At 38.4% G+C, this 13,189-nt stretch overlaps 1 protein-coding gene across 6 annotated transcripts; it reads left to right on the top strand.

Moving 5' to 3' along the window:
* Window positions 1-258: 258 nt before the first annotated feature.
* On the top strand, window positions 259-12,748 carry LOC130905054 (bromodomain-containing protein 3-like). Of its 6 annotated transcripts, none has more exons than XM_057818061.1 (11): window positions 259-420; window positions 1,298-1,577; window positions 5,350-5,487; window positions 5,574-5,706; window positions 7,486-7,580; window positions 7,667-7,984; window positions 8,081-8,209; window positions 8,300-8,458; window positions 10,476-10,582; window positions 10,683-10,951; window positions 12,456-12,748. In XM_057818061.1, the coding sequence occupies exons 2-11, from the start codon at window positions 1,380-1,382 to the stop codon at window positions 12,545-12,547; spliced, it is 1,638 nt and encodes a 545-aa protein (XP_057674044.1). In that variant the 5' UTR covers window positions 259-420; window positions 1,298-1,379; the 3' UTR covers window positions 12,548-12,748. The 6 variants fall into 6 exon arrangements, with proteins under 6 accessions (XP_057674044.1, XP_057674039.1, XP_057674040.1 ...); XM_057818056.1 differs by having other exon boundaries at window positions 7,664-7,984; window positions 12,456-12,745; XM_057818057.1 differs by having other exon boundaries at window positions 266-420; window positions 1,301-1,577; window positions 7,664-7,984; window positions 12,456-12,746.
* Window positions 12,749-13,189: the final 441 nt, after the last annotated feature.

Below are 13,189 nucleotides of genomic sequence, written 5' to 3'. Positions count from 1 at the left end.
AGCGCTTCCGCTTCCTGTTTTATTATATTAATAATTATCAATATTATTATTAATAATATCATCATTATTGTAATTATTATTGCCATTCCATTGTTATCGATTTAGTCCTCGGCATGTTAATTCGTTACAGTTCACGCTAGAAATGAGTTCAGCGTGTTACTTTTGCTTTGCGCAAATTAATGACAAAAAAAAAGCATTATAAATAGATGCATTTCAACCTCCGAAACAGAAGGAGGCGCCATAAAAAAACTTCTATCCTTCAGTATTACGCCACAGTGATACTGAGAAGAGATCAATTCCCCACAGTTGTCTTGGAAAACGAGTAATTTACCAATTAGATTAAAACACGTGTATTTATTTTCATCGATCGTGCCAGTTGTCTCTGAAATTAAGTAACTACTCCCTCGTTCCAACTTCGAGGTAATGTGATTTAAAAAAATATATATGTATAGTTTTATTTTTATATATTTGCTTTCCGCCCCACTATCCATTATGCTCCATGGGGGGAATACATATGTCATAATATGCAGGGAGATGATGCAGGTATATGTAATGGTGTGTCTTCACACGAGACAAGCATGTAAAATATGTAATTAATGCGTAGTAAAGGCGCTCTGGACGTTTAGACTGCTGCCAAATAATGCGAACAACAATTTAGCTAGGTGGCGTTCAATGCATTACGTGTGTGCTAAAGTACGCGCTACTTCCATAATAGTATTACAGACCCCGTTTGTAACGTTGTCTCACTCTGTTTGTTATCTGATAAGTTAAATGTTGTTGAGGTCTTATCATTTTAAAGAAATGCTGCAATTCTGAATGAAAAATGGAAACTTGCTCACAGACTTTATAGCATAATAATCATGCATGCATGAGCTACATTTCCATGTTTCTTCTTCACGTAACAACAAAGACCACCAAAATATCTGAAATGCTTGTCTATATATAAAGTGCGTTCTATATAACCGTATAAAAAATAATGACACGCACTACAAACCATGGTGAAACATTCTCTTTAGTTGTACGTTGCCATTGACCACCATAGACGTCGTATCCATTTCAACTGGAAGGGCTGACAGTCACTGCCATGTGTCAGACCTCCCATTAAAAATGGATTGGACGTCTGTCTGACCGGTAAGTATTTTTTCAGAAAATGCTGACCTTGTTTGCAGTCGTAGTTCAAGTTATTTATCCCTTTAATGACCCTCAATATGTTTCATTCCAATAGGTCAGACCATGCAGTGTGAAGAACAATGCAAAACTATTGTTTTTTTTTTGTTTGTTTGTTTTTTTTTTCCAGAAGGCTGCAGCTTTGCGATTTGCAGAATATGGTATAAACCAGAGGTGGCAGTTTTCCAGCTTTTTCGTATCGTTGACAAATAATGATGTTGTCAGAGACGGACCCACCTAAACCACAGGCTGAGAACCCCCCACCACCGGAGGTTACAAATGTGAACAAATTAGGCCGAAGGACCAACCAACTTCAGTTCATGCAGAGTGTTGTGGTCAAAGCTGTGTGGAAGCACCATTTTGCCTGGCCGTTTTACCATCCTGTTGATGCTGTGGCTCTTAACCTACCGGTGAGTACTTTTTTTAAATAGATGGATCGATCTGAGTTCTCAGAGCTGTTTTGATAGCAAAACATGATAAAAATATAATAGTGTTATTGGACTGTAAAGTTATGGGGTCAACTTACATTAAAAATAGAGATGTATCTTAATCTTTTGCATCTATTCAGACCACCCAATGTCAGCCTCTACTGGTGTGTGGTCGTGATGTCAATGAGTGCCAATGCTAACATATACTGCCTAATCATCTACAGCAGTGATCCCCAACCACCGAGCTGGGGACCAATGCCGGTCCATGGAGCATTTGCTACCGGGCAGCAGAGAAATGATAAATCATTTGTTAATGACCGCAATCTAGCCTGTGCCTATTGACACATCAATATGCGCGTCTACTCTATTAACTAATCCAATTAGAGATTTGTGTTCCTCGCCATCTCTTGTTATCCGCCATTAGTGGGGTGTTTGCACACCTACAGCAGCCCAGCGTCAGTCAGTGTAAACAGTAACATTAGCTTCTGTTGGCTGTGTACTGCGGGCGGCGACGTCTTTAGACAGCTTTTTTACGGGGCAAAGGCCACATGCTGACCCAGAGAAGGAGCCCACAACCAAGTCCATTCTGCATAATATGTGACTAAAAGCTAGCAGGCGAGGGAACAAAATCGAATGCACCGAGAGCATCATACCTCGAGGCAAACCATATTGCTAAAGCCAAGAAACCTTTCACAATTGGAGAAGAAGTCGTTATGCCTGCGACCTAGGAAGTTTTCTGTCACGTTTTAGGAGAGGCTGCTGTTAAAAAAGGTTTATTCAGCGTATGGTGAGTTAGGGCTGGGCGATATGGCCTTAAACATGTATCACGATAAATTGAGCAGATTTATCTCGATAACGATAAATGACGATAAATTCGCCCAAGCGGACTGTTATATAATTTGAAAATCTGAATCAATGCATGAAATACAGATTAACTATTTCTTGTTGATTTATTTACCAGCATTCAATTTGATATACTGTATTTAACAATTGTACATGCAGTCTAAACATTAAGTTTATACAAATGTATTGTAAGCAATAAGAATTCAAGTATGAACATTTATAACAGCGTGTATGACTTGAACAATGTACATTGTCAAAATCAATATGCCTGTGCAAACATGTAATTGTAACACAAATGACTTGCAGCTTGAACAATACACTTCAAAAAGACAACTTATTGTTAATGGCTGCTGTGACATAATTATTAAATACAAGTGTTTACTTTATGGTTTAAGGGTTTTTTTCCCCCCAGTGCATTTTTTAATAAATGCACGTACAATAAAAATAGCTGGGGCCATTTCTCGGTCATTATAAGTTTCGCCATTGGATTGTACTTTATGCTGAATGCTTTACCATCACAAAAGCTATCAGAGGAATCACACACAGACAGATACAAAATAACGCCACATAGTAATTGCTAGATGCAGTCCGTGCCCAATCCACTCATTAAGTTCAGCCGTTTCGACAAGGTTAGAGCTCCGACTCCATAACGTTCATTTGTAGCGTTAGCCGCTAGCTAGCGTTAGCCTGGCTACCAGTAGAAAGCACTGAAAGCACCATCTCCGGAAATCGTGAGAACAAAGGAGGACAGCGGGTGAAAGCCCGTCTGGATGCCACCAAGAGTCAACTAAATGTCAGTTGAAAGTTTGGTGAACCTCCCTTAAGCCACACTCCATCACGTTTTGCTTGTAGCGTTAGCTGCTAGCGTTAGCTTACCGGGCTTTTGTTTGATTGGCTTCCTGATGATCACGTGACTCCCTACGTAAGCACATTCACTGCTTTCTTAAAGGGGAATGAACATAGACGAACAACACAGAATCAAAGCGGGATGAAAAGACTATATTTTCTTGTTTTATTAATTTACCGAATTTACCGACATGGTCAAAATTACGTCGGTCATCGTTAAGAATTTCGGTGACGGTAAATTTTCGGTTTACCGCCCTGCTCTATGGTGAGTTACACTAATTGTCCATTTTTAACCCTGTCGTGTTATTTTATATTTACTTTAATTTTCTGTCTCACATTGCTGGTCCGTTAAAAAAAAGGCCCACATTACACCGGTCTATGGTGCAAGAATGGTTGGGGATCACTGATCAACAGTATTTTGTCCATTTTCTATTAAAACTACTTGACAATTGACATAACTTACTTGAAAAACCCTCGTGTTAGTCAAGATATTTTCATTGGTTGTGATTTACTTTAAATTGAGCTGTAAAATTGGACCATTTATAGTCTCCAATCAATCTGTTATTGGCTTGACTTTACTTGATGGTACCAAAAAGAAAACTGCTGTATATTCCTTAAAATCTCATTTCATGTTAGTCCTGTTTATAGAGTTGTCCTAAAATGGCTTTTTAACCGCTACCCGATATCACAATATTGTCCAACTTCAAAAATCCAATACTGATATCAAACCGATATATGCGATACTGGACTTAACATAATACGCCGCATTATATTGTGATGCCCCACTGGATGCTTTAATAACGATAAATGTGACAGCTTCAAGGTTTTCCAAATAAGAGAAAAATAAGAGAACAAATTCAACTGAAGTTATGGGGGGAAAAAAGTGCCTATATTGCACCACTATATTTATTGTTGAAATCAAAATACTGTAGTGCAGACATCAGTTTTTTTAATCAAGTGCAAAGTGCCAATAAGGCGTTTATTCAGTCCTTAATTTGTGTGTGGATACGCAAATCGACAGAAAGTGAACAAATCAGGCTCAAAAGAGATGTCAGACGCTGGAGTAAAGTTGAATTGGCTTCACAGTGGTCATCTTTATCTTGACAAGAGCACTGATACTTTTTTGTAGAACTAAAACAAAACATTGTGTCAATAATATGAAATAAAGTCACTAATAAAGCATAGTATTCACCATTTGTCAATTTGAATAGAAACTTGTAGTACAGCCTGCAAGCAATTAAATACTGTAACCACATTTTACAACCGGTAATGCAAACAAAACGAAATATACACATCTCCAATATACTACACAACGCTCATGAATATAAAACAAAGGAGGAGTATAACTTACAAACGATGCTTGTATAAGGCACAAACAACATGGCGAGATGGCAAGAACAGCTATGGTACACTGGCTGCAGACGTTAGCGCAACCATTTAGCTCTCTCTATTCACAATGAGCTCGCGTTAACACATGATCACGTCAGAAGAAAGTGCTGCAACTTTTCAAAACTAATTACACCTAAGCGCCAACAGGGTGTGTCAAAACACCAGAAACACAGGTAGGCATTACAGAAAGTTGGACATGACAGCACTGCCATATGCATATTGGCCCAAAACCGTTAATGAATTGCGTCTGCTGTTCGGAAAAACACTTCCAATTTTGTCCACTGGTGTCACCAAAATCACAGAAAACAAAGTTTTTAAGTGTTGCTTTAACTTTGCCAGTACTGTGTGTGCCTCAGTAACCATTACTACTAAATCATTTTCTTAATAATCCTTTATTTCAAATATGTGTTTAGACAAGTCCAATTCATAGTGTTAAAGCTTGAAATCAACCAACGTTTCATTAAGAATCAGAATCGGCTTCTGTAATGTGTAATGTAATCATGCCCAAAAACTGGTAGTTGTTGTTCGATAAAACCAGGACATCGACGTAAAACCAATATAGTTTGTGTTTAACTAGCCCTTAAAATATTGCTGTTAGTATGTAGTACAAAAAAAAAAAAAAAACGACAAAGCCCGGATCTTTTACTCTATGTAACACAGACTCTCCATTATTTAGGATTATCATCGCATAATAACTAATCCGATGGATTTGGGAACCATAAAACAACGGCTCGAGAACAACTATTATTGGAGCGCCAGTGAATGTTTGCAGGACTTCAACACTATGTTCAGTAACTGCTACATTTATAACAAGGTGAGAAACATTTTGTAGCTTTCTATTTTGCTTCCTAGCTATTCCTAATTATACAGTATAAACCATGACTTTTTGTTCTCCTCTAGCCTACAGATGATATTGTGCTGATGGCTCTCGCTTTAGAAAAGATTTACTTGCAAAAAGTTGCACAAATCCCTCAGAAGGAAGTGGAGCTTTTGCCTCATACAGCCAAAGGGAAAGGCACAAAGAAACGTTCAGGTAATAGACTGACTCGGGTAATAGACTCACTGACTGTTTTGCTAAATTTAGTAGTACAAAGAAATGTGGTTTTACTTGAAGACTTAATTCTGTAATAATAAGCGTTCCATGTATTTTTAGCAAATATGAAAATGAAGGTTGGTCAGTAAACTCCATTGCCACAGGGATCGCCGCAGTGGTTCAGCACCACGGACGGCAACACCCCTGGAAGGCGACCACCCCACCGGCAGGCAATTGGCTATTGTTATCAAGGCGCTCTACCCATTATATAAAAGAAGAGAAACTAAAAAAAGAGAAGAAGAGAGACGAGCAAGGCATTCCGCGGCTTAGCCGTGATCCCCAATGACGGAAGTTTTGGTTAGTTTTGGTTGTCGTTTATTGTTTTTTGTTTAAATCAATGTGGGCCACAACCGGCCAGCGGGGTCTCAACCTTCACCTGCCTTTCCACCTTCGAACCCCGTCGTTTACAATAGGAATCCATTATTCTTGAACATGCCTGACTGGTTGAAGCTAAGAAGCCTTTAATTAATTACATTTGCATGAACTACTTGATGGAGCTGCAGGGTGAAAAAATATCCAATATCAATATCCAAATGAAGTTGCAAGTAAAGAGGCTATGAAACTTGACGTGTTTAGAGCACTTCTGCCAGAAAGAAGGCTTCTAGTTTCAAGATTTTTTTTTTTTTTTAAATATATTTTGTTCCCAATAGTTAGTTAATAGTAGCGTTGTTCCGATCATGTTTTTTTGCTCCCGATCCGATCGTTTTAGTTTGAGTATCAGCCGATCCTGATATTTCCCGATCCGATTGCTTTTTTTTTTTTTTTTGCTCCCGATTCAATTCCAATCATTCCCGATAATTTTTCCCGATCATATACACTTTGGCAATGCATTAAGAAAAAAATGAATAAAACTCGGGCGAATATATACATTCAACATACAGTACATACGTAAGTACTGTATTTGTTTATTATGACAATAAATCCTCAAGATGGCATTTACATTAACATTCTTTCTGTGAGAGGGATCCACGGATAGAAAGACTTGTAATTCTTAAAGGATAAATGTGACTTTGTATATTGTGACTAAATATTGTCACCTAGTGTATTTGTTGAGCTTTCAGTAAATGATACTGTAGCTATTTAACTGTTCTGCCCAAATGCATGATGAGAAGTGCAACCATGACTGTGCGTAGTGGCACCAATTGATATATCTTCTCTGCGTTGGGAAATAACATAGTGTTAAGAAAAAGATCAACTACTACTTTTCTTCCCCACATTGCTTCCCACGATATTTCTAATTGTTGAGAGAGGGATTTTAACGCTTATAGCCAACTGAAAAAAGGCTCCAAAGGCGGCCAAAATTCACTCTACTCATTTTACGCTGCCTTTTAGCTCTGTATATAGGTAAAACGGCGCCATTATAGATTGAACACGACAATGCGTGAGTGGGTCGTGCAGCGCATGCGTTAATTGCGTTAAATATTTTAACGTGAATAATTAAAAAAAAAAAAAAAAACGCCATTTACGCGATAAATTTGATAGCCCTACTTTAAGCCAAAACTAAAGACTGAATGAGTGTAAGACATTTTGTCTGTAACGTTAAATACAATTAGAAAATGATTTAATTAAAAAATATATATATTAAAAAAAGGCATGTCCGGTATTTGTTTGCCGATTCCGATACTTTGAAAATGACGTAATCGGACCCGCGGCATCTGCCCTGTGAACAAATTCTATATAATTTGTAGTTCAGGAATTTGCATTCATTTATGCATGCAGGTGAGCAGGAGATTGTGACTACCTCTCTTTTGGATACATCACAGACAAAGCACATTGGCTCCAGTTCACCTTCAAATCCCACCATGGTGTCACAGGTTAACACTGTCTTTAAGCCATCATATGATAGTTTGTTTGGGTCATGAAAACCTAACTGCGTGATTTCACTTTACCAATGAAGAAGAAAGGTCCGAAGAAGAAGAAGAGCAATTCTGTCATTGACACAACCAGGCTGAACAAGTCACCAAACAGCAAGAGAAGATGGGAAAACCAAGACCGTTCCTCCCTCCTTTTTGCCAAAAATAGTAGTAAAAAACAATTGGCCCTTCAAGATGGTGAGATGAAGCAACTCCGATATTGTGAGGAAATCTTGAAGGAAATGCTCTCGAAGAAACATGCAGCCTACGCGTGGCCTTTCTACAAACCTGTGGATGTTGAAGCTTTGCAACTGCATGACTATCATGACATCATCAAATACCCAATGGATCTGAGAACTGTTAAGGTATTATGTCACATTTGCTTTTTACTGTAACCAGTTGCTGCTAATTCTATTATTTTGGTAAAGGCTCTAATCTTGCACTACCTATTTCATTACTAGGAAAAAATGAACAGAGGAGAATATCAGGATGCTCAGAGATTTGCTGCAGATGTCAGGTTAATTTTTTCCAACTGCTACAAATACAACCCCCCGCACCACGATGTTGTCGCCCAGGCCAGGAAGCTTCAGGTACTATGAGCAGATTATCATACAGTTCAACACTCAAGGTCTCTTTAAATTTGGACATTTTTTTTATTCACTCCTTCCTGTTTTCTTCAGGCAATGTTTGAGAAGAGATTTGCAAACATTCCAGATGAGCCCATAAGGAGCATTTCACAGATGACGTGCAGTCCAGTTCTTCGGGGGCTCAGCACTACAGTGTCCTCCACTTTGGACAATTCTGTTGAAGCCACCCAACTAGCAGAGCTGCAACAGGAGGTGGGCGGGTTTCATTTCATTGAAGACTAACTTGTCTTAATTTTGTTGGAAGTCTGAATCACAGTTTTATACATACATTCACCAAATAAAAATAGGATTAATCCCCCCTTCAATTCAGAGCACAGATTTATATTTTGCAAATTCACAAAATTAATCAACAAACATGAATTATACACGAAAAGGAAACTCAGCACGCAGCCAAATTTGCTCTGTCATGGTCAGCAGAGGGCAGAGTTGTGATGCGGCATCATTGAGAGGCGAATCTGCTGTCTGTAGAAACACTGCTGGCATGGTGGAATGCAAGATGTATTGATGTCTTAATAAAAAGTGTGTGTGGGGGTGGGGGTGCTTTTGTGTGCCTGAACCTATTAATCCAGAATGATGTTTTATGACAATAACAGATTCGGCGTCTCACTCATTAGCAACTGGTGGGTGCCAGGGTCATCAACTTGACGTAACTACCGTTACTCAACCACAACACACTCCTGTTTTGACCCATCTTATGCATGAAACAGTGACAAACCTTGGAAAATAAATTAAGTGCCTTCCTATTAAAGCTATCAAAACAACTAAACACTCAGGATTTTTAAAATAATTTCTTATATGTGCCGTCATAGAAAATTCTAAATTAAATATTTAATATTGAAAACAAAGAAGTCCCAAGTGTTCATCAAAAGCCAAGGTTTTATTCCTGAAAACTATATATTTTTGCACTGAAATTTTTTATTGTCAGAACTAGTGTTGCACCGATACTTGTGTAGGAACGAGCCCCGATACATCGCTAAAATACAGGCATCGGTATCAGGAATATCATGAAGTAATGCGCCGATTCTGTGCAATATGTAAAAAACATAAAATTACCGGTAAAAAAAGTTTTAAATATACTCAAGTGCGACTTATAGTCTGAAAAATACGGTAATAAAAGTTTTAAATAAAGGTACTGATTAGAGGTGTGCAAAATTTCCGATTCTTAGATTATTCGCGATTCGGCCGTGGAAGATTCGAGAACGATTCACAAACATCCAAATTCCGATTATTGAAATATGCCAAGTAAAGCCGACGTACAACACACTCAGCGCGCCGCGCAGTCTTCGGGACGCAATGAGGAACGAAGCGAGAGTAGCTAAACATCATGCTTCTCATTACCCGGCCCCTCGGGTAATGCCAATGCTCAACTCACGGCTCTAGCTCAACTCATGCCACGAGATAAAAAAAACACAACAACATACCTGACTGCTGCTGAAAAGCTGCTACAAAGTACATCCACATGTTACGGTAGATATCATTTATATAGGACTAGATGCAATATAGATTCGGTAGCGTTAGCAGCACATCTACAAAAAGCTAGATGCGGGCGTTAGTAAACGGCCGCCATCTTAAAGCAGTACACTTCCCTGCGAGGCTGTTGTAGCGAACCTTCCAAGCAAACCTAATTAACTTTTTATCTAAAGTACTCCTAAATCGGTAAAATATTGACTTGAACCTATCTTTAAAATAGTTTTAAAACTTTCACATGTCGAAAGTCGACAAAAGGGAAATTATGGAATAACGGGTGCAATTTTAACAACTTTAACGGTTGATTCACAACATTAAATTAATTCAATGTAGTTTAAAGCTGCTGATACAGAACGGGGACTGGAGTTTTTTATTTACTGTTATTTTTGTATATTTGTTTACTTCTATATGTTAACTTGAGACTGAAATAGTAGTTTGGTTTAGCCTGAGAGTATTTTTGAACAATTTTGGAACAAATGTACAAAACATTTAATTAAAAAAAAAAATTAAAAAAAAAGGAGGGGGGTGCATCAATAATCGTTTTATAATCGAATCGGAGCCTCTGAATCGTAATCGTAATCGAATCGTTAGGTGCCCAAAGATTCCCAGCTCTAGTACTGATACATTGTCTGCACCAGCCATTACCACACAGACATGCAGGAATTGGTAGTAAAACGGTATCGGTGCAACACGAGTCAGAACCCATTATGGCACCACTGTAACTTCAATCTGTTTGATGCAGCTTGAAGATGTTCACAAACAGCTTACCATGTTCTCTGAAGTCCCACAAAGACAGACCGAAAGCCATAGTAAAGACAACACGGAATGCCTTCATGTTGACAGCTCTAGGTAGGAAGGTTTATATATATATATATATTTTTTTTTTTCCCGGTTCTACCAAACAGTGACTGATAGATAATGTCTTTATTCAAACCATGTTTACTTTCAGGAGGTCGTGGAATGGAGGTGACGACTGTTCTGAAGAATCTCTGCAAATGACTTATGATGAGAAGCACCAACTGAGCCTTGACATTAACAGACTGTCTAGTGTAAAGCTCGGCCAGGTAGTGCACATCATTCAGAAACGAGAACCAGCTATGTGTGACACAAACCCAGACGAGATCGAGATCGACTTTGAGGTGCTAAAGCCGTCAACTCTGCGGGAACTACAGCAATATGTCCGCTCTTGTCTATTAAAGAAGTTCAAAAACTTTCGCAGTAAGTGAATCATTTTTTATTCATTGTATTTACAGTGGGGCAAACAAGTATTTAGTCAACCACCAGTTTTCCTACTTGAAAAGATTAGAGAGGCCTGTAATTGTCAACATGGGTAAACCTCAACCATGAGAGACAGAATGTGGAAAAAATAAAACAGAAAATCACATTGTTTGATTTTTAGAGAATTTATTTGCAAATCGGGGTGGAATATAAGTATTTGGTCAATACCAAAAGTTCATCTCAATACTTTATTATGACCCTTTGTTGGCAATAACGGAGGCCAAACGTTTTCTGTAACTCTTCACTCTTCGCTTGGTGTAAAGAAATCAACTGTGGGATCAATTATTAGACAATGGAAGACATAAAAGACCACTGATATCTCCCTCAATCTGGGGCTCCATGCAAGATCTCACCCCGTGGCGTCAAAATGATAACAAGAACGGTGAGCAAAAATCCCAGAACCACACAGGGGGACCTAATGAATGACCTACAGAGAGCTGGGACCACAGTAACAAAGGCTACTATCAGTAACACAATGCACCGCCAGGGACGCAAATCCTGCACTGGCAGACGTGTCCCCCTGCTGAAGCCAGTACATGTCCAGGCCCGTCTGCAGTTCGCTAGAGAGCATTTGGATGATCCAGAAGAGGACTGGGAGAATGTGTTATGGTCAGATGAAACCAAAATAGAACTTTTTGGTAGAAAAACAGGTTCGCGTGTTTGGAGGAGAAAGAATACTGAATTTCATCCGAAGAACACCATACCCACTGTGAAGCATGGGGGTGGAAACATCATGCTTTGGGGCTGTTTTTCTGCAAAGGGGCCAAGACGACTGATCTGTGTAAAGGAAAGAATGAATGGGGCCATGTATCGAGATATTTCGAGTGAAAATCCATCAGCAAGGACATTGAAGATGAGACGTGGCTGGGTCTTTCAGCATGACACTGATCCCAAACACACAGCAAGGGCAACAAAGGAGTGGCTTCGTAAGAAGAATTTCAAGGTCCCGGAGTGGCCTAGCCAGTCTCCAGATCTCAACCCCATAGAAAATCTGTGGAGGGAGTTGAAAGTCCGTGTTGCCCAACGACAGCCCCAAAACATCACTGCTCTAGAGGAGATCTGCATGGAGGAATGTGCCAAAATACCAGCAACAGTGTGTGAAAAGCTTGTGAAGAGTTACAGAAAACGTTTGACTTCCGTTATTGCCAACAGAGGGTACATAACAAAGTATTGAGATGAACTTTTGGTATTGACCAAATACTTATTTTACACCATGATTTGCAAATAAATCCTTTATAAACCAAACAATGTGCTCTTCTGTTTTTTTTTTTTTTTTTCACATTCTGTCTCTCATGGTTGAGGTTTACCCATGTTGACAATTACAGGCCTCTCTAATATTTTCAAGTGGGAGAACTTGCACAATTAGTGGTTGACTAAATACTTATTCGACCCACTGTACATGTAAATGTATTATTAGTGACTCCTCTTAATATTTTGTACACAGAAAGTCAAGTTGGGTCTCATCACAGCAGCAGCAGCTCCTCAGATTCGGATACCAGTGCCTTGGACGCCAGTTCAGAAAACGTTGACTTGTGACACAAATATTTTTTTAGTCTTTTGAGCGCTCCATATCACACGCTGTACAGTATATATTGCTATTTTGTTATATTTTATTAAATCTCTTTCACATGCCTTCTCGCGCTCTTTTCTTCTCTTTTTTATTATTATTATTTTTAAATATATTTAGTATATATAAACATTGATATTTGAGAATGTGTCATTGTTTCTATCTGGTTTTACAGTAAAATAAAAATATGTCCAAGTATCCACAAATGATATATCATTGTTTTTTATTTGATCTCAAGCCTTTTTAATAGTCTAAGCGTAATGCCATAGTTTAGCATTGGGAATATGCTGAAAAATTGTTGTTGCTTTTTTATTCCCAAAATAATTTCTGTCCTTCAAACTGTATTATTCCATTAGGCAGTGACGTAAAATGTCAAGCGACAAAGGTAAGTTGGCGTCGTATGACATGGAATTTTCTCTACGTATTGGAACGCTGGTGGTAGTTGAAATGCCAGGAAAAAGACATAAAAACTAGGGCTGTCAAACGATTAAAATTTTTAATCGAGTTAATTACTGCTTAAAAATTAATTAATCGTAATTAATCGCAATTAATCGCAATTCAAACCATCTCTAAAATATGCCATAATTTTATGTAAATTATTGTTGGAATGG

This window comes from Corythoichthys intestinalis, chromosome 17 (assembly GCF_030265065.1).
Source record: "Corythoichthys intestinalis isolate RoL2023-P3 chromosome 17, ASM3026506v1, whole genome shotgun sequence".
In the NCBI taxonomy this organism is placed as follows: domain Eukaryota; kingdom Metazoa; phylum Chordata; class Actinopteri; order Syngnathiformes; family Syngnathidae; genus Corythoichthys; species Corythoichthys intestinalis.
The sequence above is the reverse complement of the archived record's forward strand: the minus strand, read 5'-3'. Positions and strand labels throughout refer to the sequence as shown.

Excerpts from the sequence above, each read along its gene's own strand:
- LOC130905054 (XM_057818057.1), top strand. The coding sequence starts at position 1,380 with ATGATGTTGTCAGAGACGGACCCACCTAAACCACAGGCTGAGAACCCC. Across the intron at positions 1,578-5,349 it reads CTGTGGCTCTTAACCTACCG|GATTATCATCGCATAATAAC; the intron begins GTGAGTACTTTT and ends TCCATTATTTAG. Across the intron at positions 10,583-10,682 it reads CTTCATGTTGACAGCTCTAG|GAGGTCGTGGAATGGAGGTG; the intron begins GTAGGAAGGTTT and ends GTTTACTTTCAG.